Below are 23,305 nucleotides of genomic sequence, written 5' to 3' on the forward strand. Positions count from 1 at the left end.
ATATATATATATATATATATATATATATATATATATATATATATATATATATATAACATATGTTGAAAAAACATGTATTCTTGATTATAAACGTTCATCTGGCAATAATAATTCGCTGTCTCTCAGAGGTTTGAATGAACGCGGGGCTGTAGGCTACAGAGAAATTCCTCAGGGTGAGAGACCGAGTGGGAAGGGCCGGACTGAACACGAGCTTTTCGGCAGATATTGAACCCCAGACTGAATTTCCCATTAGATAAATCCCGTTTTTTTGTATTTTATTTACAATAATTATCACATTAAACTATAGAGGTAAAGGTACATCGTCGCAGTGATGGGAGGCAACAGCAGCTCGCGCCACGTTTCCCTCGATGAGGCCGATGAGGTTACATTCGTAAAGGGCATTCGGGTAAGTGCTGTGTAAGTTAGTTACTAGTTAACAATATAATACACTTATGAAAAGGAATTTTCCCTTTTCTTTATTAAGTAGTTATAGCTTCATAATCTCTATTGCTCATACAAAACTTTCTTTGGTGCTTGCTTAAGAACGTAAGTTTGTTATTGTACGTATCGAGCTGCAGTTTCACTGATTCAGTCGAAGTCGTGTAATATCGTGCAAAATGCAATAAATGCACTGTTTGTGGAGATTTCAGTCGAAATATTATATCATTGGAATATCGTGAACAATGCAAGAAATGCACTGTTTGTGGAGATTTTATGGGTGTAGAACAAAATGTACTGCTTTGCAGGGCCTGTTAAATATAGCCTATGGGTCATGCATGTTGACCTGATCTGCATACTAAGCATGCATGCATACTACACCTAGACATGACTGGTAAACGTTCATATTATACACATATTGTAGTTCCATGGTACATGAATTTGGTTGCCAGTTCATATAATTGAATAATGGCCTTGGTATGCTGTACCATGATTTTGGCAAAGTACTTAATTAATGCTAAATTCAATAAATTCCTGCATTATTTACAGTTGCTTGCGTTTGCATTAATTAAATAAAAATAATCCAATATCAGCTAATGAAGATCCACGAATCCTGGTATTAATATCACAAAGTTTGAAAAAGATTAGTTAATTCATTTTGGACAACAATAATCTGGACCATCATACACTTAAACTAATTTAGGCGATTTGTTTTCTCAGTTATCATTGTAAAAACGCAACGGTGCACATATTTGAATGAACAAAAAAAAATGTATATCAATGCTTTTTCTGTTCTGATGATACACAGCTTTCAGAGAGAGTGATTGATCGAATGAAGGAGTCTCCACCTGTGGTTCGCCCACAAGCGCCAACCAGATCACCACCAACTCCTCCGGTTGAGTCTTCAGTTCCAGATGAACATCATGTACCCATAATGCCTCATTCTCCCTCATACGCCAGTGCTTTGGTTCCTCCTCCTCTTTCAGAGCCAATAACAGCTTTAGTGCCTCCTGTGACTAAGGAAACATCTCCTTCATCTGTTCAGTCACCTGAGGGTCTTCCAATTCCTCCACCTACCGGTAATGAGCATGTAGTTGTACCTGATCCTCAAACAGGGTCTGCTAACACACCTGTACCTGATCCTCAACCTGGGTCTGCTAACACACCTGTACCTGATCCTCAACCTGCTAAACCCATAAATGCACCTTCACAAGTCTCAACTGAACCAATAACCGCTCCTCCATTAGTGGAATCAACCATTACACCTGTTGAACCCTTAATACCCCCTCCTGTCACAACCTCTACTACTGAACCTGTAACCAGTCCACCTCCACCAACCACAGAGTCTGTAACATATTCAGAGTCCTCAATTGAACCTGTAGTTGTACCGATTGAACCTGTAGAGACTACACCCTCCTCTACTTTAGCTGCTGAAGCAATATCTGCCGACCCCATGGACTTACCTGTTCCTTCACCTGTTGAGCTTGAGACTTCACCCTTCCCAATCTCCATACCCGATCCCGTTGTATCTGTCATGGAGGAGTCGGTGTCAGCATCTGGATCTGCTTCAGATGTGGTTTTGCCTGATGAAATGCCTTCCAAGACACCTTCAACTGAAAAACCTCCAGTTGTTTCTTCCTTAATCGACCAAGTCGAGGTCTTTCCACCACAAACGCATGTTGGTAAGTTCATAATCTGGTATATTAGGCTTCTTACCACAATCTTTCTGGTTAATTTTTTTGACTGATTGACCAGTAAAGTCTCCAATTGTATCTCAGTATTTTATACAAATGCTTAAAGGGCACCTATTATGACATTTAAAATGTTCCTAATGTTGTTTAGGGAGTCCCCAACAACAGTTTTACATGCATGCAATGACAAAAAACACTTTTGTTTTCGTATAATATGCATTTATTTTTACCTGATTTGCTCACCGACTCCCAAATGATTCGTTCAACGATTCGTTTTTCAAACCCCTCCTTTGCGCGACGCTAATCTGCGTTGATTGGTCAGATGACCCAGCAGTGTTTACAGAGATAATACTTATTTTTAAAACGGAGTACAATGATGCTTTTATCAATTAAATTGTATTATAATAATGATTATAGTCCACTGCTTTATAGTTTGTAGTAAAAAACGAAAAATAAGATAAATAATTTAATGTTATGTTAGCGAGCATAGCCCAGAGTTCATATTGTAAAAGCACAATCAGTCTTTGTTTGCGTTAGCCCGATGCATAAACATAACGTTTTTACAAAAAAAAAAATGCAGTTACGTTACAGTTATTACTCTATTCTTTAGACAACTCCGAAAACAACGACAAACACTTCACATATCTCAATACACTTGCCATTGAAGACCTAGAAGCTAAACGGTGCTTACACAACAAACAAAATAATGATTAAGCATGCTACATAAAATATAAAAGCAAAAATTATTAATAACACTTACAGGTTGTGATACGGAGGAGGAAGCTGATGCAAATACACTTGGAACTGAACCTTCCTTCAATATCAGCGAATCCAAGTTTGATTGCATTTAAAAAAGCAATCGTCTTCAAAATGACGCGAACAAAGCTCAAGGCTCGGACTATACTTCTGTGGTATAGTGAATTGTAGCCACTTAGTCTTCAAATGCTCCTCCTTGGGCAGATGAAAAAAGTTTGCTTTTGAGTTGCACTTCAGAACAGCGTCTCGTCGCTATGATATTTTCCCTGGCCTTGGAGCGCAATAAGTGGGCGTATCGTATTCAAATAACTTGACAAGTTGACGTCATCTAGTCAAAGGAAAAGCTTCGGTCTTCTAACGATTCATAAAAATGACTCAGAGTCGACTCTCACTTTTGAAAGACAATAACTTTATATACGGTGCACTTTCATATTTCAAACTTTGCAGGATGTTTTTGTTCACTTAGATCTATGTTACACACTACATGAAAGGTAAATTTCAAAATTCCATAATAGGTGCCCTTTAATTCAGTCTTAAAGTCAATGAAATTGTAGAGATCTTTTCTGTGATCTGTCACACAGCTCTCTATATAAAGTTGGATATTTACAGGTGAAACTCGCAAAATTAGAATATGGTGCAAAAGTTCATTTATTTCAGTAATTCAACTTAAAAGGTGAAACTAATTTATTATATAGACTCATTACATGCAAAGTGAGATATTTCAAGCCTTTATTTGTTATAATTTTGATGATTATGGCTTACAGCTTATGAAAACCTTTTCACAATTTGGGGTTTTCATAAACTGTAAGCCATAATCATAAAAAATATATCCATATATATATATGCTTTCATGTATTCGTATAAAGCAATATACATCATACGATCATAGCAAAGTCTAAACTCCCTGATGTTTTATTTCTTTGCAAAATATTAACTATATTATCCGCCAGCTCTTTATATAAAGTTGTTGTATATATAAGTATGTCCAACTTTATCCGCATACATTCAGTACATTGACGTAAAACAATTTATATTATATTGCAAATGTCACTGGCTTGATTGCTTGTATCATCGCAAAATGTAAAGTATGTTATCGTCCAGCTGTAATCTGCTAAATATGACGATAAGGCATGAACATCATGATTTTCTGTAAAGTTTTGAAACAATTTTTATTGTGAAAAGCAAATAAATTTGACTTGATGTCCGTATTTTGACGGTTTATCAGGTTATCACTAGAAGGACCAGTTGTTGCATTTTGAAAATTAATTGTTGGTTTTTTATGCTCATGTTGGTGTGTTTCTTCTGTTTAGTGAGTGAGGAGAAGCTCAGGAAGCAGATCAGAGAGGATCTCCTGAAGCTCCTGAACGAGGACATGAAGATGGCAGAGCGTAATATGCGACAACAGTAAACACTTATCTGCTCAAGATCTTTCATCAACATACGCGAGAATGCAGTGAGTTTTAGTGTTTAAACAGTGTTTATTTCTGTGTGTTTTCGTAAGGCTGGAGGAAGAAAAGGCTGAAGCGACGGCCCAGGCTCGAGCCGCAGCCCGACTCCAGATCCAGGACGAGGTCCAGAAGGTTCTGGATCAGGAGAAAGCGTCTTATCAGCAGACTCTGGGAGATGCCATCAGGAGGGAGCAGTTGAACGTTCAGGATGATCGTCTCATAACTCAGTATTATGTAAGTCAGCTTCTGCTGACAGGATTCTGTTCGGTGTGTGTGTGTTGTGTGTGTGTGTGGATCGGGACGCATTTTTCTGTCCGAACCCGACAGGCATTAAGATATTTTTGTCCGAGCCTGACACAGTTCAAATTAAATTTTCTCATACTAATGACACATGTACGTTTGTTTGTGTGGAAGGCCCGCTTTTATTAAGCAACTGTAGGAAGGCATTCGGAAATGTTAACAGATGAGCGCATCAGCGCACACGGCTACATAAACAAATGTCCGGACGCAGGAAGACGGATGTTAGGGTCAAAATTTTCATTTATTTTAATCACAAAAACAAACCTTTGCATCAAGTGAAACAGGCCCATTGGCTATACCTACATAATAAGCTTTTTTAAATGTAAAATGTTCAATGCCTTATCGCGCTGATGTGACTTAGCCCGACCCGAACCCGAACATCATTTCTAAATATCTGTCCGAACCCGGCTCGGCCCGGTGGGTACCGGCAGGCTCGGGTCGGGTATCCATCCTCTAGTGTGTGTGTGTGTATGTGCATCAGAGTGGACGTGTTTCTGACAATTTGAACACCTTCTTCTAACTAAAAAAAAACTGTTGCCATACTGTGGTATCATATAGTACTTTTACACATGGGAAATTACTCCAAGGTCCTTCAAGGAATATTTTGGTTTACTCTCAAACAGGTGGAAATGTCTTTTATTTATTTATATAATATTAGCATAACACCATGCTGGGTTATTATTGTTAACTAAAACTGAAACCATGAATAACATATGTTTCTAATATTTAATATTTCACATTTTCATTTAGTTTAACTTGATTTACTAAAATAACTGAAACTGAAATAAAATTTCTTAAAACTATAGACAGATAGACGTGCAAAACAATGTTACGTAACATTTTCTCTGCATCCACCACTGATCTGCATGTGTTGTCTTTGCTGCTTAACTCCACTGTCGTTCATTTCCTTTCCATCTCTCTCTTTCTCTTGATCTGCTCGTGTCGTTCAGTGGATGGAGAGGAAGGTAAGACGCTGCACCTTCATTCTGACAATCCCTCGCTCTTTCAGTTTTTACAGAGACATTTGTGACATTTCTATTGAGTGTGTGTGAATGCTCAAATACAAGGTCAATTACGGTAGTTCAGTTTAATGTTCATTAATTTATCCCACACACATATACAGGCTTTGGTGTAAATTTGACTTGACTTTTCAGTTTAGAGGTCATGTGTGAGCTAGCAGCTAGACTATTTTTTATTGTGCATAAAAAAATATGCCTTTAAACTTTATTTACTACAGTGATCAATTATTTTTATGGGAGATTTACAGGTTGATCCGGTCATAATGTGTTTTATCTTTAGGCTCAGAAGCTGGAAGAAAAGGAGAAAGATCTGGAAAATCAGGACGCTTTGTTCCGGGAGCAGATCGCCAAGATGCAAGAAAAGGCAAAATGATTCGTTCCATCTTTCATATACTCTCCATAACTTGTGATAACACAACTGCATATGAATAATATTACATTACATGTGTTAACCATCTCTTGTTGTTGTTGTCTTACAGGCGGCTCAATTCACTAAAGTCACAGCTGAAAATTACAGGAAAGGCTTAGAAGATGCAAACAACCGCTTCAGGTGAGAGTGCAAGAATAGTTTTACATATATTCTGAATTAGCTTTTATTTTTATATTTTTAGTTTTCATGTTAACTTTAGTTTAATCATCACATTTTATATTAGGTGTCTTTATCTACTATGTTCTTACATCAGAAAATAAGTACAGTGTACTTGTGTTCATGTTGTACTGCAATTACAGAAATTAATTATATATGTAATTACGTGCAGGTAGTTATATAATAATAATAATAATAGTACAATGTAACAACATGTATGTACATAAGTGCATTGTATCAACTGATTAATTTAAATATTAGTGCATTGTAGTTAAAGGATAATTCCGGTATTTAACACCTTGAGTCTATATTGTAGTTTGTTTTGGATGAACAAGAGTGGTGGACAACATTTTTTTGACAATGGTTCCTCTCTCGAGTTTTTGACTATAAAAGAATTGGCCATGGACCCATTTAACATTGGAGTCAATGGGCATGTCCGAAAATGTCATTAAAACAGCCAATAATGTTCGTTTACAAAACTGTTAAACTCACCGAGTGATTAGTGATGTTAGTTGATGATTATAAACAATATATCGTCGCAATATATGATTCCAATCCGTTTATTTTGCTATAGTGGAACTATTTTTTCAACAATGGGATTTTACAAAATGACGAATAAAACACGACAGAAACTGTATTTCGCAACACTTTTTGTTTCTGGAACATCAACTAACATCACTAATCACTCGGTGAGTTGCACAGTTTTGTAAACGAACATTATTGGCTGTTTTAATGACATTTTCGGACATACCCATTGACTCCAATGTTAAATGGGTCCATGGCCAATTCTTTTATAGTCAAAAACTCGAGAGAGGAACCATTGTCAAAAAAATGTTGTCCACCACTCTTGTTCATCCAAAACAAACTACAATATAGACTCAAGGTGTTAATTACCGGAATTATCCTTTAAAGACACATAAAATGGGACCAATTTTTTTTAGTATGTGCTTTTGTCATTTTTCGTTTAGTTTACGTTTTTCATTTCAACTAATTAACTTTCAACTAAAACTATTAAAAACATTTATGTTCATTGAAACAAAGATGAAATTAAATGAAATAATCATTTATTTCATTTAATTTCATTTTTGTTTCAATGAACATAAATGTTTTTAATAGTTTTAGCTAACGATAATAACCCTGGTGCAAGATCAGTAAATCAGTGTTTAGTTTCCTAAAATGAATCTCTTTCTCACTCTCTGTAGGCGATACCAAATCAAGCCAGTGTGTTTGGATCTACAGAGTCAGATAATGAAGTGTTACTCTGAGAATAAAGGTCAAACTATGAGCTGTTCCAACATCGCATCTCTGTACATTCAGTGTGTGGACCGCGCCAAACAGGTAAACCGGCCGCGTGGATAAACAGGACATGACTTGTATTCAAAATAGCATTCAAAACGCTAATTAAGAAAAGCTTAGAGGACATTTTGAACTAAGACTGTGGTTTAAAAAGGATTACAGAAATGTTTGCATTTCTTCTTCTTTTTCCAGGATAAAAAGTTGAGCACTGGAGGTTAACTTACCGGCCTGAACATCAGATCTACAGTGTCATGGTGAAAGAAAAAGGGCCATTACAGCAAATACACACATCTAAACCTTTACTGCGTACTGTAAAGCAAAATATGCAAGTTAAACATTTTCCACTGGAAGCGTGAGGGAATTTCATCCCTACAGAAAAAGAAAAGGAAACTTAACACATTTCATCAGTTTTAAATGTGCATTTTCAGGAATATGAGCCATGATAGGACCACGATAGTGAAATACCTCTAACTCTTTTAACTGTGAACTGTGAGCTAAATGATTTCTGGTGCTATCGAGTGCTAGTTGTGTGCACAGACGTAGTGATGTTTCTTCTACATGAAGAAATATCCTACATGGTTTCAGAAAAATAGTGCACACTTTTTTTTTGCATGACCAAAAAGTACAAAGCGATGCACAATCTGGAAGCTGCGGTCTGATGATACATTTGTGCATAGTAAAATGTTTGTGCCTTTGCCTTGAAATGCTTTTGTTATGGTCATTTTGGGTAAATGTGATTGGCTTTTAGCTGCACAGTTTGGATTACGTTCAAATTAGTCAAAAGCATATTTATTTCCACTAGATGGCGCTGACGTTATTGTACTATTCGTGATGTATTGTGGAACCACGCTGGTCTAGAAGGTTAAAAGGACGACCAAAAATTCTGCGTAAAATGGACCTCATTATCGAAATCAAAATCAATAGCCTTGTGTTTTATTAAGATGTGAGTTATTTAAAGACTGTCATCATTTACTCTCAACCTCATGTTGTTTCTAACCAATATGTGTAACCCATAATGTAGGCCTATATGTCATTCTTTTGCATGCATTTACAACTTTCATGCATCAAAAGCACCATAAAAATATCATAGTTGTCCATATTTCAAGTCGTCTTAAGTCATACCATAGCTTTATGCGAGAAACAAATTGAAAATAAAGCTAATTTGCTATAAAATCTTTCCTTTAACCAAGCTGATTGTTAAATCAGTGAGCTGAGCTCAAAATCTGGATCAGTCTTAATTCACAAATCAATAATTTGTGCACTCACTGAATCAACCGATCCATTGAAAAGATCTGACTCAAGAATCAATCAACACAAAACATACGGCTTTGAGACATATGAGAAATGGAGAGAATAATCCTATGTGCTACGTTTATGATGCTATCCTCTTATTTTTATTATATAGAAATGATTGACTCCGATAATCATAAAAAAAATCTCCTTTTGTGTTCCACAGAAGAAATAAAGTCAGGTTAGAAATGATGTGAGGGTGAGTAATTGATGACAATATTTTTTATTTTGGGGTAAACTATCCCTTTAACCATAGATAGATACTTAGGATTCAAAAATATAAATGAAAAACATGATATTCATAATTGCCTTGTTCATTTCATTCCACAGTTGCTCCTGGGCAATAAGAGTTTAAGCAATCATAACGGACACATCATTTATATGACTGTAAATGCTATAATTGAAGTTTACCCGCTAACAAAATATGAGTCATATTTTCTGCTTTTCTCCACCGATTGTCCTCACAATGTCTTTAAAGAATGCTAGGATGTAGTGTGACCAAGAAAAGAGTTTAAATTCGTACTCATCTCTTCATTATAAACCGTTTTATATGCACCAGGTGCTTGTAAAGTGTCCAGAATTGGCTTGTTATGAGTGCAATAGACGGACAACTCACCGATGGCTGTTTGCAAACCTGAAACCACGACGTACTCCTGGTTCCCTTTATCCTTAAATCTAGCTTGACATGAGCAAACCGAGCTTTATATGTGATGGAAGATCTAACGGGTGACATTTACAAAACCCTCGTGGTACATTGACTGTTTACCGAGGGCTTGATGATTCTCAATTACTGTTTTATAGGACGATCTGAGAGTGCAAATCTTATAAGAGTGAAGTGTGACGAAAGGTCACCGTGGCATATTGAGCGGCTGGTTTGGTTGTTTGAAGTGCTGTCACTGGGAACGAGGCAGAACCGGGTCCCCGTGTGACCTGGATTTTACAGTGCCATGAAACCGGCTTCTGATGTCTGCCAAGGGCATTTCAAATCAAACGTAGGATTTTATCCTAGCAAATAACAGGACTGCGTTGGCGTGACCCGTGGATGCCAGCTTGATATTGCTTTTCCAGAGGTCGTCGGTGAACAAGACCCTGTTTGGATGCAAAACTCACTCTGTGTCACTTTATAAGAGCTTTTAAGTGATTCTAAATTGTAGAATTAACGGTGTAGCGACACCATCTCTTTGTCTCAAATTTGGCCCATTTAAGTATGTATATGAACATCTCAAGAACCTTGTTTTTCGTCATCTGTGGCTCTTTATTAAGATTCCTTGAATGGAAAATGTACTGAACAAATAAAATATACAGGTGAAACTCGAAAAATTTAAATAAATCGTGCAAAAGTTCACTTGTTTCAGTAATTCAACTTAAAAGGTGAGACTAATATATAGACTCATTACATGCAAAGTGAGATATTTCAAGCCTTTATTAGTTATAATTTTGATGATTATGGCTTACAGCTTATGAAAACCTTTTCACAATATTCTAATTTTGAATTTGGGGTTTTCATAAGCTGTAAGCCATAATCATCAAAATTATAACTAATAAAGGCTTGAAATATCTCACTTTGCGAGTCTATATAATATATTAGTCTCACCTTTTAAGTTGAATAACTGAAATAAGTGAACTTTTGCACGATTTATTCTAATTTTTCGAGTTTCACCTGTACACCGTTAATTTTGAGACAAAAGTTGTATGAATAAAGAATAGCTCCAAAAGATTCAGTTAGAGACTCATTGGAGCGATTCTAACTCCTTTAGACTAAATCATTTAATAGAACGAGCTTATAAGAGTCATTTGTGACCCTGGATCACAAAACGAGTCACGAGTCGCACGGGTATATTTGTGGCAATCGCCAACAATACATTGTATGGGTCAAAATTATATTTTTTTCTTTTATGCCAAAAATCAATCATTTACGATATTTTGTAAATGTCCTACCGTAAATATATAAAACATTTATTTTTGTGAGTGAATGCAGCACAATCGTGAACATAAATGCACAACTTTAAAGGAGATTTTCTCAATGTTTAGATTTTTTAGATTTACAAATAGTTTTATCTCGGCCAAATATTGTCCTATCCTAACAAACTATATATCAATCGAAAGCTTATTTATTCAGCTTTCAAATCTCAATTTTAAAAAATTGACCCATGTGATTGGTATTGTGGTCCAAGGTCACATTTGTTCATGGATTAGGGTTTCGTTTTGACACTTATTTCTTTCTATAGCTTTATCCCAGTGTTGTTATTGTTAACTAAAACTAAATCGTTTTCATTAACTGAAATAAATCTGAAATAAAAATATTAGATCAAAAGTTTCAAATGAAAATTAGAAATGTTTACTTGGCAATTGTTGAAGTAATACAATTAATAATACTAAAACTGAAATAAATATAAAGCTATTAAGTGAAGCAAATGTTTAGAATTTTTCATCTTACAAAACTGAACTGGTTCTTGACTTGCATGTGAATCGCTAAATCGGCATCGTCATTTGTCCATTACGTTCTTGACAACAGAATAATTCCCACTGAACGCACAAGGACGAATGCTCTCGTAATGGTGCACAATAGACCTCTAAGAGCTGGGAACATTTTCATTAATATGCAGATTTGGTGAATGGGAGCTTAACTTCAGTTTTTTTGTGAATGCAAAATGAGGGACGTTTTGTCCTTGACAGCAGTGCCGAAATGAACCAGACGTTTCCTCAGATTTGACAGCATATGTCTTCGATGTCTTCCCTTCTTTTCTTTGCATATCATGAGGCTTTTACAACTTGTTTGTTACCAGCTTTTAATTTGCGGTCTGTCACTCAAAGCTATCACATGACACCAGAAGACTTGGTGTACAGCGCGGCGACTTTTGTAAGTGCTTTTGGTGTTTTGTTAATGTTTGGAGCTTTACATATGAATCGCTGTGTGATGATTCGTCAATAAATCTCCTTTTTTGTTCCGCAGAAACCATAATATCCTCATATTCATGCACAAGATGACCTCAGATGGATCTACTCTGAAGGAAAAGCAGCCATCGTGCCTGGTTAATGTTCACAGCATCTGCGTTCATGTCAAAGAGCAGATGGATTTCGTCTTTTCCCCCACCTAGTTTATTACAAATACATGTATACACAGGCTACAAGTCATAATAGAGGTACATAACTGATCAAGAATATGTACAAATCCCATGTATTTACAGTACATACAGTGGTTTATAAAGGACATGCATCTTGTAACTGCAGTAGTATCGTTCTATGAAACCTATCATATTATATTCCAAGTTAGTTATATAAATAATACGATTATTTGATACCTGCTCATGTACGACTAATATTCACATCACGTGGTTCCCTTTATGGATAACAGTGCTTTTATGAAAACTAGTCTCTTTTTTTTTTCAGAGGTTGCAAAGTGGTTTTAATCTGCATCTTCGGATGATAGACATTTCTGCCTTGCTTCGTGATCATCAAACGTCACTTTCTTATTCCGTTTAGGGTCGATCCAGGAGTTTCGAATCACTGCGTTGTTCGGCAGCGGATCCGCCTCGATGATGGACACCACCCGTTTCTTCATTTTACTTTTCAGGACTTTCTGAAACTTCTGCCTTGTGAAGGCATACAAGAGTGGATGGAAGACCGTGGTCCCGTAAGCCATGACCAGAAAACCCATTCTGAGCTTGACGGTGAGGTCGCTAGGGCCTGCGCTGAGAATCACAGTGTTTAAAACGGTAATGGGCGTCCAACAGAGGAGGAACGTGGAGATGATTAGCAACGACATGCGGAAAACGCGCTTTTGCCGCTCACGACGTTCCCGGTGGCGTTTGACGGCCCTTCGCAGGGCGATGATCACCGAGACTGATGTGCGCATGCCAAGTGGAGCACTTCCGCGGTTTCCGGCGCTGCTCTGCGAGGCGTCCGTGATCTCGGGAAGCTGCTGTTCAGATGTCGACATAAGAGAGAAGTTCTTTTTCCTCCTCATCTTCTTCTTCTTCTGCGTGGCATGGAAGCGCGTACCAATGCGGATGTTGAGAGCCTGCAGGATCTTCGCGTATGTCACTAGCATTATGACGGCAGTCAAACAGAAAATGGGGATTTGGGCCACTAGGTGGTAGTACAGACCAAGTTCGGTGTAATACTCGTTTACGTGCACAACGGCGGTCTGATTTGCTTTGGTGGGCTCCGGTCCCAAGAATCCCACTTCGATAAATGGCACCAAGAAGCTAGCAAAAGACAGCACCCAAATGCAACCCAACAGAGCCACTGCTCGTCCCATAGTCAGCACACGATTGGCAGGTTTAACGGAGATGTCGTATCGGTCCAAAGTGATGGCTAGCACGTTAGCTGCTGTAGCTACGCTAGTGAAGGACACGCAGGCCTCGTGGAAGCAGCACACGAGCACCGTGTCGCTTTGCAATGACAGCATTAGCACGACGATGGTTAGCGGGATGCAGCAAACGCACACCAACACGTCCAGCACGTGCAGGTTCATGGTGACGATGTTGCTAACGGAATTGACCAGGTTGGACTTCATGCAGTAGAGCGCCAGCACGGTCAGATTGCTGCTCAATCCCAGGACAATCTCCAGCATGAGGAATCCAGTCAGGGACACCTGGAAGCTGAGCGGGTACGGGATCGGGCCGGCCGCCGTCATGGCGGGACTCACGGCCTCGGTGATGTCAAGGACAGTAACGTTACTCATGGTGCTTTCTTCCTCCGTTAAGGGAGGGACGTGCATTATCCTGAAAGGTAAAAACAGGAGGATGCACAATCAGAGAAAAATGTAGAAAGACCAGGCGCATTTGAGCCAGGCAGCATTGTTTCATTCAGAATTGAATGGATGGATAGATGATAGATAGATAGATAGATAGATAGATAGATAGATAGATAGATAGATAGATAGATAGATAGATAGATAGATAGATAGATAAAAATGGATACAATTCAGTAAATCCTAAATTTATTTCAAATTCACACTCGTTCACTCACTTTAATTCTGAATTTTGTACAACCCTCTTTGTTAGATCCACTACTAATCTAAGAGAAGAACAAATTAAGTTGTCTGTAATGACCACAATAAGATTTATCGGGGATCTCACTTATTGAGACCATAGACTGTACAAGAAGATGGACGACGCCCCTTCACTCTCTTCCATTGGTGAGAACTGAAGCCGCCAGTGTCCCGATGTCTGTCAATCATGACGTCACACCACCGCATCAAATAACTAACAAAAAAAAACGTATTTTAGAAACAAGAACTTGAACTTACATCAGCGTGAGAAACTACAGTAAATGATAGAAACAATCTTTGAAAAAATATATATTTCAAGTGTAATTTAATTGTTTAGTTGGTCTCACGTGCCGTTAAATAACACGGGGAGGCGGAGTTTATTATGACCTATACTAGGACCAGGACCTAGGGGGCGATCGAGATGCTTTGGCTTCACTTTTCAGGGCCTGTGCGGCACACTTGATTGAGACCAACAAAACCATTAGATTAAGGAATCTGTGGTAGATTTATGCTGGATTCAAATCACCGCAATATAGAAAGTTCTGTATGTCTTACTTGTTCAGATTCCCTATGCGCCGGCTAATGGCTTTACATATGAGGCTCCTGTGCACGTTGACTAATAACGCATTGGTTATGCACTGGCCAGTTTGTATTAGGCGCTGCTATGAATAGACTCACTTTAGGCATTTTTTTTTTGTCCACAATGCATTTTCATTTGTTGCACAGTGATGGATTGCTCCATTTGCAAATGTGACTGTCTTTAGTGCTGCGTTTCATTCATCACCTTGAGAGAGAATTAAGAGAGAGAGGATTGTCGAGATAAGTATTAACCTAGCTTTTGTAATTTACTCCATGTAGATGGATGCATCAAGCTGCCAACTGGGTACTAATAACTCTTTTTTGTTTTGATGTAGGCCGACTGACACCTTGGAGTGAAACCATATGGAAACTCGAATGACTTCATGAGCTAAAACACAACACCTCACAGATCATGCTTGTTTTCTGGACGTCGAACAACCTTGACGACTAATGACAACTGTCCAATAGTTTATTCTGCACATTAGTTGACTTACCCTTCCCCTTCCAGGTTTTTTCTCAGCCTCGGGAGTCAGCAGTCGAGACGGGAGAGTCTGGAAGGGGTACAAGTTGCACATCAGCCCCAGGCATGGCCTTTCAAGGAAGTATTCTGCACTTCTTAGTCCTCGTAATCCAAGCGAATCTCTCTCTTAATGATCAGGGATGATGTTTTTGTGCTAAACCAATTGATATGTTTGATCCCCTGCCATGTGCAGACCTAACAAAGAGTTGGCATTCCCGTTTTCGTTAACGCACTGATTGAGTCCAAAGAACATGACAAGTGATTTAGAGATAAACTGTGCATTTTCATTTTCTAAACTAGCTTGACCACTGAAAGCAATTGTTTTTGATTAATTATTATATCCACGTTAGGGTTAGGAAGTTGCTGTAATCTCACTCGATATCATCAGCACGGTCTCATGCCGTTCCTTCACTGCTGACATATTCCCGTTATTGCAGTTTTATGGGCCCTAGAAGGTGATAAATCCATATTGATTTGCTGATTTGCATGTGCCATCTGGTGAAGAATCCAAGGTCGCTGAATTGTTTAGGTCAGCATGAGGACGTTGGGGAATTGGCAATGTAATTTCCAGTCCCCTCACAGAAGGTCACCTTTAGGTTGCATTATCAATGCTTTCTGAAGCCCATGATAACAACTTTACACATCCGTGATGAGCATGGGAATGTCTTCCCCTGGGAAATCCACTCGTTCTGGCACGTCTTCCTGAGAGATGGCACTTTGAAAGCAGTTCTCTTCCACTCTTTGATTCCACAATCCTAACAAGAAAAAAGCAGAGAAGTGTTGATAAGTGAACAATCAATTATTCATTAAGCCTGCATCCAATCCATCATCAAGTAAGGACTTCCATGTGTTATCCATTCATCTTTTCCAATCGGTCTGCGGAAATGCACAAGCGCTCTGGTCTTGCTTAACGCCCATGTGAAGGTACAAGTAACATCTGCGAACATGCAGGGGTTGATAGATGAGCCCGTGCATCTTGGGAACAATCTACAAACACTCATTTCCAAAGCAATACCTTTTAGGGAAGGTAATGCAATCACCTGTGTTGTTTTATGTCTGTACTTTCTCACATCATTTTTCAGTCAACGGCCATGCAAGAATATGCCTGGATCACGTGTAACGAGGGGGCCGTGTTCCAGCCGTGAATGAGATTTTACACTGTAAATTTTTCCCAGATGTTACAGTCCAGCAGACTTTGACAGATCGAGGGGAAAACCGTAAACAGAATCGATTGGGTATCGGGGTGAAATTTGTCAGCGGAGACGTGGATCAATAGACTAACTAAAGTCAGAATGCTGTTTACAGGCAGCAGCAAGTTAATCACAAAACGTAGACATCCCCTCAAAATATTAAGATAACGTCTCGATATGGGGTTTTCAATGACAAATTCTTTAACCTTTGGTTCCTATGAAGGTTGCACTCTTCTAATAAGCATCTTTTTCCCCCTCTATCCTTAATTTAGCTGATTTATTTTAGTTGTATTTACTAGGGCAACTCCAATTTTGACAGATTGCCCTAGGAAGATGTATACATCTGCTCTTTTGAATGAACACTGTTTTACATCCAAAAACTCAGCAGCATGCATACTTGTTCAAACACATTTTTTTCCACCAAAGTTATTCAATATCACCAGCTTACCTTTGCGCTCCTCATGAGTTCTCATCTGTCATGCAACGTAGAGCAGCTGCATCTTCACCGAAGCATCACCTGAGATCCACAAGTGCACAGACTTTTATAGGCATTGCATGTCAGCGAGTCGTAAACCTGCTTCTCCTTGAGGAGCATGAATCAAATCCCGTCCGTGCGAACTGTCAGAGTGAAACAGACTGACTTTGATCTACTGTCCTGCTAACTGTTTCTTTCACTGACTTGCTTCTTTTCCTCTCTCTTGATGTCACACTCGCTCGCACACTCTCTCTTCGAACTGTGATGCATTGAAGTGTTACCGATCCACTGTTGCTCCTCCAAAACCTTGCTTGTCCCCCCTCTCTCTCGTTCGCTCCTTCTCTATCTTCGTCTCCCTCTCTCACTCACTGCGGCGGTTTTGCAGTGTTGCTCTCTGCTCTGATTGGTCTGTTGTAATGGGGTTAACCCTTTCCTCCCCAGAGAGTGGGGATGCACTCTTTTGTTTTCTTGTCGTTCTCTCCATCCAGCTTTTCCCTCTATCCTGCGATGGAAGCGCAGTCTCGGCTCGGCTGCATCTGTCAGTCCCTGCGGAGGTGCTTTGGTTTCTATTTAAACACTGTCAGAGTTGCATGTTTTCATTCATATTTGATGCCGTGCTCTGTGATGAAAATGGATATGTGTCTACTGGGTAAAGGACACAAAAAGAATGTGGTTGTGTTATAAACCTAGTGAGCTGTCTATGTAGGCAGCATTTTATGGTGCGCAGGCGGTTTTTAAAGACTATACTTCTATGATTCTTAATTTGGGCTACATTTTTGGCTGAAACAGCATGGCATGCATTCATAACGGAGAAGGCAGTGTCAGAATGCATTGCGATGAGCTCAGTGGAAAGAAATACATAATTTGTCCAGTACAAGTACCTATAAAAATTATACATGCACCAATATAAGACTGATAAGCCGATAATTATTTTGCCATGTTATGACAGGTGAATTTAAGCATCACAACATTACAATGTACATAATGAAAAAAAGATAGATAGATAGATAGATAGATAGATAGATAGATAGATAGATAGATAGATAGATGGATAGAAAATTATATCAATTTACAAATCCTTTAATTAAAAAAAATATTTATATAATGATATTAAATATATTATGCATTTCTATTCATTTTTGATTATTGTATCAATGTTAGTAAATTATTAGTATTTTTAAGTAAGTAGATGTAATATTACATATCTAATATTGACCGATAAATTAAAAAAATCGGCCGATAACATTCAATATGAACATCCATAATAAAAAAAATCGGATTAATTAAACATACATGATCTTACCCAACATATCTTTAATATAGTGCATTTTAGATGCTTTTGTCATGTGGTTAATGCTAATGGTAAATTATTTAAATCAAAGTCGAGTCTAACATGCGTTTTACAAAGTTGAGCGCTATTTGCATGACGTAAGAATAGCTGCCCATATCCATACAAATTTTCACTTACGAGATCCCAATTATAGCAACTGTGTATAGGCAGTAGGCAGCTCACTAGGGTTTGAAACAGAGCATGTGTGTTAGATTTAGATGATGGGAACACTTAGCGTGTGTGATAAGTAGAGGAATTGTGATTGATAGTTTCAATTAAACCGGCCTGTCAGCTGGCAGAAGGAGCAGTCTTTCTCTATTCATTTTGTTTGGCTCATTTGGCAGGTAAGGGTGGGCGACGAAAGTGACGGTCGCAACAAGATTGTGTGCGAATGTGTTCATATTTGAAGCACTTGTTGGCGTGCCACTCTTCTGAAACGCACATGTTGTATTATTAAGTAGTAAACAGCCTTCTATAGACACGGCGGCAGCACTGCTGAAAACTTTTCACTAAAACCAGGCTCGATATTTCAGCTGCCATTAATATTTCAGCATGCTTTCCCAGCAGCCTTCCAACACTGCAGACTAATATTCGGTTATTCCTAACCATTTTTCTGTGTTGAGTGTTGGAGAAAAAAAGACACTAGCATACAGCATTGTGTGAATAAAAATGCACAATGATCATTCTGAATAACTATTTTGATTGACATAAATATTTTCATAAATAACCCTCCCTCCGCAGTCATTTGTCTCCTTACATGTTTATCCATATGCAAATCAGGAAAAAAAAGAAGAAGATATAAAGTATATTTTACAAATATGTTGACATGCATTTAGAAGAAAGTACTGTGGTGGTAACAGATGCTAATACTATTTCTTTTTGGTTCTGTTTTCTAGCTGATTCTTATGGCATATAAAAACCAAAATAACATGTTTTTACCATGGTACATATCCAAAAAGCCAGAGCAATGAGATTTACCATTGAAGTGCCTTGAAACGCAGAGCATTATTCAATGTTGATGTAATTTCCGATAAAACAGGAAGACAGGGCGGGACATATCATATAGCTCCTCCCCTTTTTTTAAATAGCCAATAGCGTAGTTTATATCACAGCTTGGCCAGAGCCGTTGAGCTCAGTAAAGCTGCAGTTTCCTCCTAGTCCCACGGACCGTTGGCTGAACGTCTGATGCATATGGCACACTTTCCTGGAAACACCTCAGGAGTTTTGAAGTCGCGATCTGATTGGTTGAATTCTACAGGATGTTCGGGAGACTTGAGTGTCAAGTTCTTTAATGGTCCGCCTGGAAACAAATGCCGGGACGCCAAACCCCTTCGTGGCAGAAGAACGCCGTTGTGTTTACAACTTGACAATGAGCGCTTACCAGGATTAACTAAATGCTGTTTTTTCAGAATGATGTGAAGTTCGCGGCTCCATTGTTGCTGTAAACTTGCACGTTCTTGAATTAATAATTTATTATATGCATGCTGGTCTGTTGTAGAGAGATCAACATTATATTTTCATGCCCCTAAACATGATGTGGAACAAAACGAACTGTGATTGGTTGCGTTACATATCAGTCAAGCGTCCACTTGGCCGGTCCTTGACCAAGAAAAGCTGCATTAGAGTCCAGACCTCTGAAGGTCTGGCTACGCAAGACCTAATCTCTAACGTTTCTTCTCCCAATCTCCTTCATATCACTTTAAAATACAGCATACTGTGCAGAATTCAAAAATGGGTCCAATATGTTTTCTGGTCTGCGCCGACTCTATCGTGCCATTGTGTCTCTGGACCGGAGCGGCGGTGGCTCGCGTGACACTAACGTGAAACCAGACTTTATTCATGCACCTCAATGAAAAGCATATTTCAAATAATCTCTATCGTTCCCTATCGCCCTATATAGTGCACTATGTGCCATTCACCATGTAGAAAGCAGTAAATGTGTGAACAAGTGATCGATTTCAGCCGCAGCTTCAGCGTCTGTTTATAATGTAGGGGGCGGAGCTTCAGATTCTAGAGATCATTTGATTGGACAGAAAATCTGATGAGAAGCTGAAGTGCATTGTGATGTCATCAAATCATTGATCATTTTAGTGGAAGTGAGAGACTTCCAAGTTTTGAATGCTTATATCTTATAAATGTGAATTTCGTCATTGGTTTGGTGCACACTAACTTAGCAGTAAGGCTAACATATTCATACTAAAAGCCAAAAAACTTTCACTTTAAGTCACTGTTCTGGAGTGGCAGACAGCGAGTCGACTGGATTCCAGCACCCAAGCGCAGTTTCGATCCGTCTGCTACCGCTATGTGAGCAGAACAGCTAAAGCCCTATTGGACGTCTGATTTTTCTAGTCCTGGCCGTACGAGAGGGTCATTTCGCAGGGCTAGAAATCAGCTTGAGAAAGGCAGAGATCTCAGCAGCGGCTCTTTTATATCTCTCTCCTGCAGTGCCACTCATGGTCTTTGCAGCCGGAGTGTGTGCGGCAGCGTCCCAGTAGATTAACACAACGCTAATAGAGCCGCCCGCCTTTGTGTTACTGAAGTGGCGGCAGTGTTTTAATCACTCGCCTCTTAATACGCACAGTAAATCTGAACACTTTCTCGTCTGGAGCAGCGAAAACAAGAGAGAACAGGAGAAGAAAATGTTTTGCATTTTTATGTGAAATAAATAGGCTTCCGAAAGGCATGAATTAAGTACACTTGTACACTTGAGTGTCCTGAGGGAATCCTTTTAGCGATTTCAGATGACCGACATGTAAATCAACCAGTGCAGATTAACATATTCATTTGAGTTTATTGCTATGTCGTTTATTTTGATGCTGATGTTCATCGACACTGTTGTATTTAGTCTGAATTTATCGGTTTAATTTAAAGCTGTCACCCTATTCAAAAAATTTATCATTTGATAATTTCATATAAAATGAGTCTGCTCCTTTCAATAGATTCAGTGTAATTTTTTAACAACTGGTGGTCTATAAGTTATCATATACAGCTCACTATATCTCAGAAAACAGTTATAAGAAAGTAAAAAATACCCCCCCCCCCCCCTTAGCTTCAGACACGTCTTATGTTTATTGGTGCGTTTTCTTATGTTCTTTCAACCTTTTAATAGCTTCTTTTAGCCAAAGTTTAAAACCCTTCATTGCATGTTGTTTATGAATTTTTTCATAGATTTGACAGTTTGATGTAGTTTTGCATCCATTGTTTATACATCCATTATTCATTTATTTGTACACGCGTGTTGTTTTTCAGCCGTAACCTGTTTTCAATCCTCTTACTTTAGTGCTAAATGTTCATCTCTGTGCAATCAATAAATGATAATTGGTCGTGGGCCTCCGCTAATGTACTTACACTCAAGCCGACGACTGCATTTATAAGCCCTTTGATGTTTAAGCAAACAAATCACTCATCTTTGTTTGCGTTTATGACACTCTAAATCTGATTTGTGAGCGATACCCTGTAGCCTGAAGTGATTAATCTTTATTGTTGAAGCTTGTAAATTTGATAATGTGGCCAGTGAGGCAAGACTGTTTTGTCTGTGTGTAATTGTGGCCTCTCTCTCTATCTTTCCCCTCTGTTGTCTCATTGCATCATTGTTATTAACATGCGCTCTGTTTTTTTCTGCATGTGTTTTGTGTCATCTCTAGTCCTCTGTGGGGTCAGAGTAACTGGTTACATGAATTAGAGCTGGTGAGGTCACATTAATGACTGAATGCCATCGCTTGTCATAAAAAGCAGACTTTCCGAATTGGGAGGGTCAATTAAGAATCATAAAGGTAATTATTATTGGTTGTAATTGTACATTTTAACCGAACATTGTATTTTCATTGATGTCATTTAACCAATTTATAAGTTGATGGGTTTGTACGACAAAAATTTCCTTCACAGATAGCTAATATGCATAATTTCCTCATCATTTTTTGGATCAGTGCTTAAAAAGGTCAATGCATTTGTAACTAATTTATATGAAATTGGCCAATCATTGCGTCTTCCGAATTCATAAATGCGAGGGCTTGAATGCAGCAATAATCTAGTAAAACTGGAGAACAAATCATACCTGAAATCATGCGGTTGTTATGTTGCACATTTTAAACAAATTGAGGAGAATGCAATTTCAGTTTAATAGATGAAGTAAATCTGCTTCTTCTGAGGCCTTTTGTTGGTTTTATCTGGTCTCACAGCCTGACCAAGATGGTTTAACTGGATGACCAACTGGTATACCAGCCGGACCAACTGACAAATGTCCAAAACCTCTTGAAATCCTTCAAACCAGACCAGTGGAAACCATCTTGGTGCAAACCACCTGAGGCTAAGTTCAGAGGTCTACAACCTTGGGGTCACCAGGTGAGGTCAGTTATGTTTACAGTATTTTTTGTGGGCCATTTTCTACGCATAAATGTAAAATATCTGGCTTATTTCGTGCTTAAACTGTTCAGTGACATAGCATTATTTGGATGCAAACATTCATTCGATTTATGCAATTCAACATATCCACGATGCATCCCTGGAGAAATTTTGGAGCAATAAAAGCTGCTGATACTGTCTGCTAACAATAGTGCAAGGCCAGATTCAGCACGCTTTACATCAGGGCCAAATGTTGGATATAATAGCGGCGATGAAACACTTTCACCAGTGAACATTAGTCCTCGATAGAAAAGGTAAGGTCTAGTCCAAGTGATTTGTTTTAGTATTTGTGAAAGAGTCAGTATGTATCAATATTGACTAATCGTTTAATAGTAAAAAAAAGAAGAATGCATTTGACCAGTTATGCTTAATTCAGTTCTTGGCCGGAATTTTGCAAACAACAACAACAAATAATGCTGATAATAACACTAGTTTAAATATGATTATTTTTTAGCAGAATAATGTTCCAATTTTGACCATTACATTGATATTTAAATGCAATTATAAAATAGATGACCAAGTCTATTATATTCTAGCATGCAGTATACACCAAAAGAGACAGCGAGTCTCTGCAAACCCCTTGACTTCCTGTTTGAGTTGCATGTTTACATTAGCTTGTTAGCGTGAGAAAGGACAGGTCCACTGTTTCAGAGCGCAGCAGACATGCTCCAGAGGACACATTGTTCACCCCTCGGTCAGAGATTCACAAGAGAAACTGCTATGTCATGCATTAATAAAAACCTGGGGTTCGCCACGCTCGGTGTAGTATTACAAGGGCTCCGTTACGAAACCTAGTGAGCCGTGTTGCTGTCTACTACACCCTACACTGACAGTGAGGACGCATGCTAACCAAAATACAGCCTCTGATTTGGAAACACTATACACTAAAAAAAACAATGGAAAACACAGATTGTCCGATTAGCTCAATTATTTGTGAAAATTTAGTTTTTCTCTAAAAACTTGATGTCTTTGCTTTCAATTAATGTAATT

The 23,305-nt window shown here is 38.4% G+C and overlaps 2 protein-coding genes across 7 annotated transcripts; one reads left to right on the top strand and one right to left on the bottom strand.

The window, feature by feature from the left end:
• Nucleotides 1-90: 90 nt before the first annotated feature.
• On the top strand, nt 91-21,670 carry chchd3b (coiled-coil-helix-coiled-coil-helix domain containing 3b). 4 transcript variants are annotated; one of them, XM_079603765.1, is made up of 10 exons: nt 91-406; nt 1,247-2,120; nt 4,196-4,289; nt 4,387-4,567; nt 5,584-5,598; nt 5,933-6,016; nt 6,132-6,202; nt 7,441-7,576; nt 7,727-7,788; nt 21,559-21,670. In XM_079603765.1, exons 1-9 carry the CDS (start codon nt 332-334, stop codon nt 7,751-7,753), a joined length of 1,557 nt encoding a protein of 518 aa, XP_079459891.1. In that variant the 5' UTR covers nt 91-331; the 3' UTR covers nt 7,754-7,788; nt 21,559-21,670. The 4 variants fall into 4 exon arrangements, with proteins under 4 accessions (XP_079459891.1, XP_079459890.1, XP_079459889.1 ...); XM_079603764.1 differs by lacking the exon at nt 21,559-21,670 and adding an exon at nt 11,778-11,845; XM_079603763.1 differs by lacking the exon at nt 21,559-21,670 and having other exon boundaries at nt 7,727-8,314.
• On the bottom strand, nt 11,917-17,394 carry gpr22b (G protein-coupled receptor 22b). 3 transcript variants are annotated; one of them, XM_079603768.1, is made up of 4 exons: nt 16,558-17,394; nt 14,894-15,674; nt 13,799-14,034; nt 11,917-13,551 (listed from the first exon to the last, which is right to left on the bottom strand). In XM_079603768.1, the coding sequence occupies exon 4, from the start codon at nt 13,545-13,547 to the stop codon at nt 12,231-12,233; it is 1,317 nt and encodes a 438-aa protein (XP_079459894.1). In that variant the 5' UTR covers nt 13,548-13,551; nt 13,799-14,034; nt 14,894-15,674; nt 16,558-17,394; the 3' UTR covers nt 11,917-12,230. The 3 variants fall into 3 exon arrangements, with proteins under 3 accessions (XP_079459894.1, XP_079459893.1, XP_079459895.1); XM_079603767.1 differs by lacking the exon at nt 13,799-14,034; XM_079603769.1 differs by lacking the exons at nt 13,799-14,034; nt 16,558-17,394 and adding an exon at nt 15,960-16,082 and having other exon boundaries at nt 14,894-15,856.
• Nucleotides 21,671-23,305: the final 1,635 nt, after the last annotated feature.

Source organism: Phoxinus phoxinus (genome assembly GCF_949152265.1).
Source record: "Phoxinus phoxinus genome assembly, chromosome: 25".
NCBI lineage: Eukaryota > Metazoa > Chordata > Actinopteri > Cypriniformes > Leuciscidae > Phoxinus > Phoxinus phoxinus.

Coding starts and splice junctions, on each gene's coding strand:
- chchd3b (XM_079603765.1), top strand. CDS start 332: ATGGGAGGCAACAGCAGCTCGCGCCACGTTTCCCTCGATGAGGCCGAT. Junction 4,290..4,386: donor GAGCGTAATATGCGACAACA/GTAAACACTTAT, acceptor TGTTTTCGTAAG/GCTGGAGGAAGAAAAGGCTG. Junction 7,577..7,726: donor GTGTGGACCGCGCCAAACAG/GTAAACCGGCCG, acceptor TTCTTTTTCCAG/GATAAAAAGTTGAGCACTGG.
- gpr22b (XM_079603767.1), bottom strand. CDS start 13,547: ATGCACGTCCCTCCCTTAACGGAGGAAGAAAGCACCATGAGTAACGTT.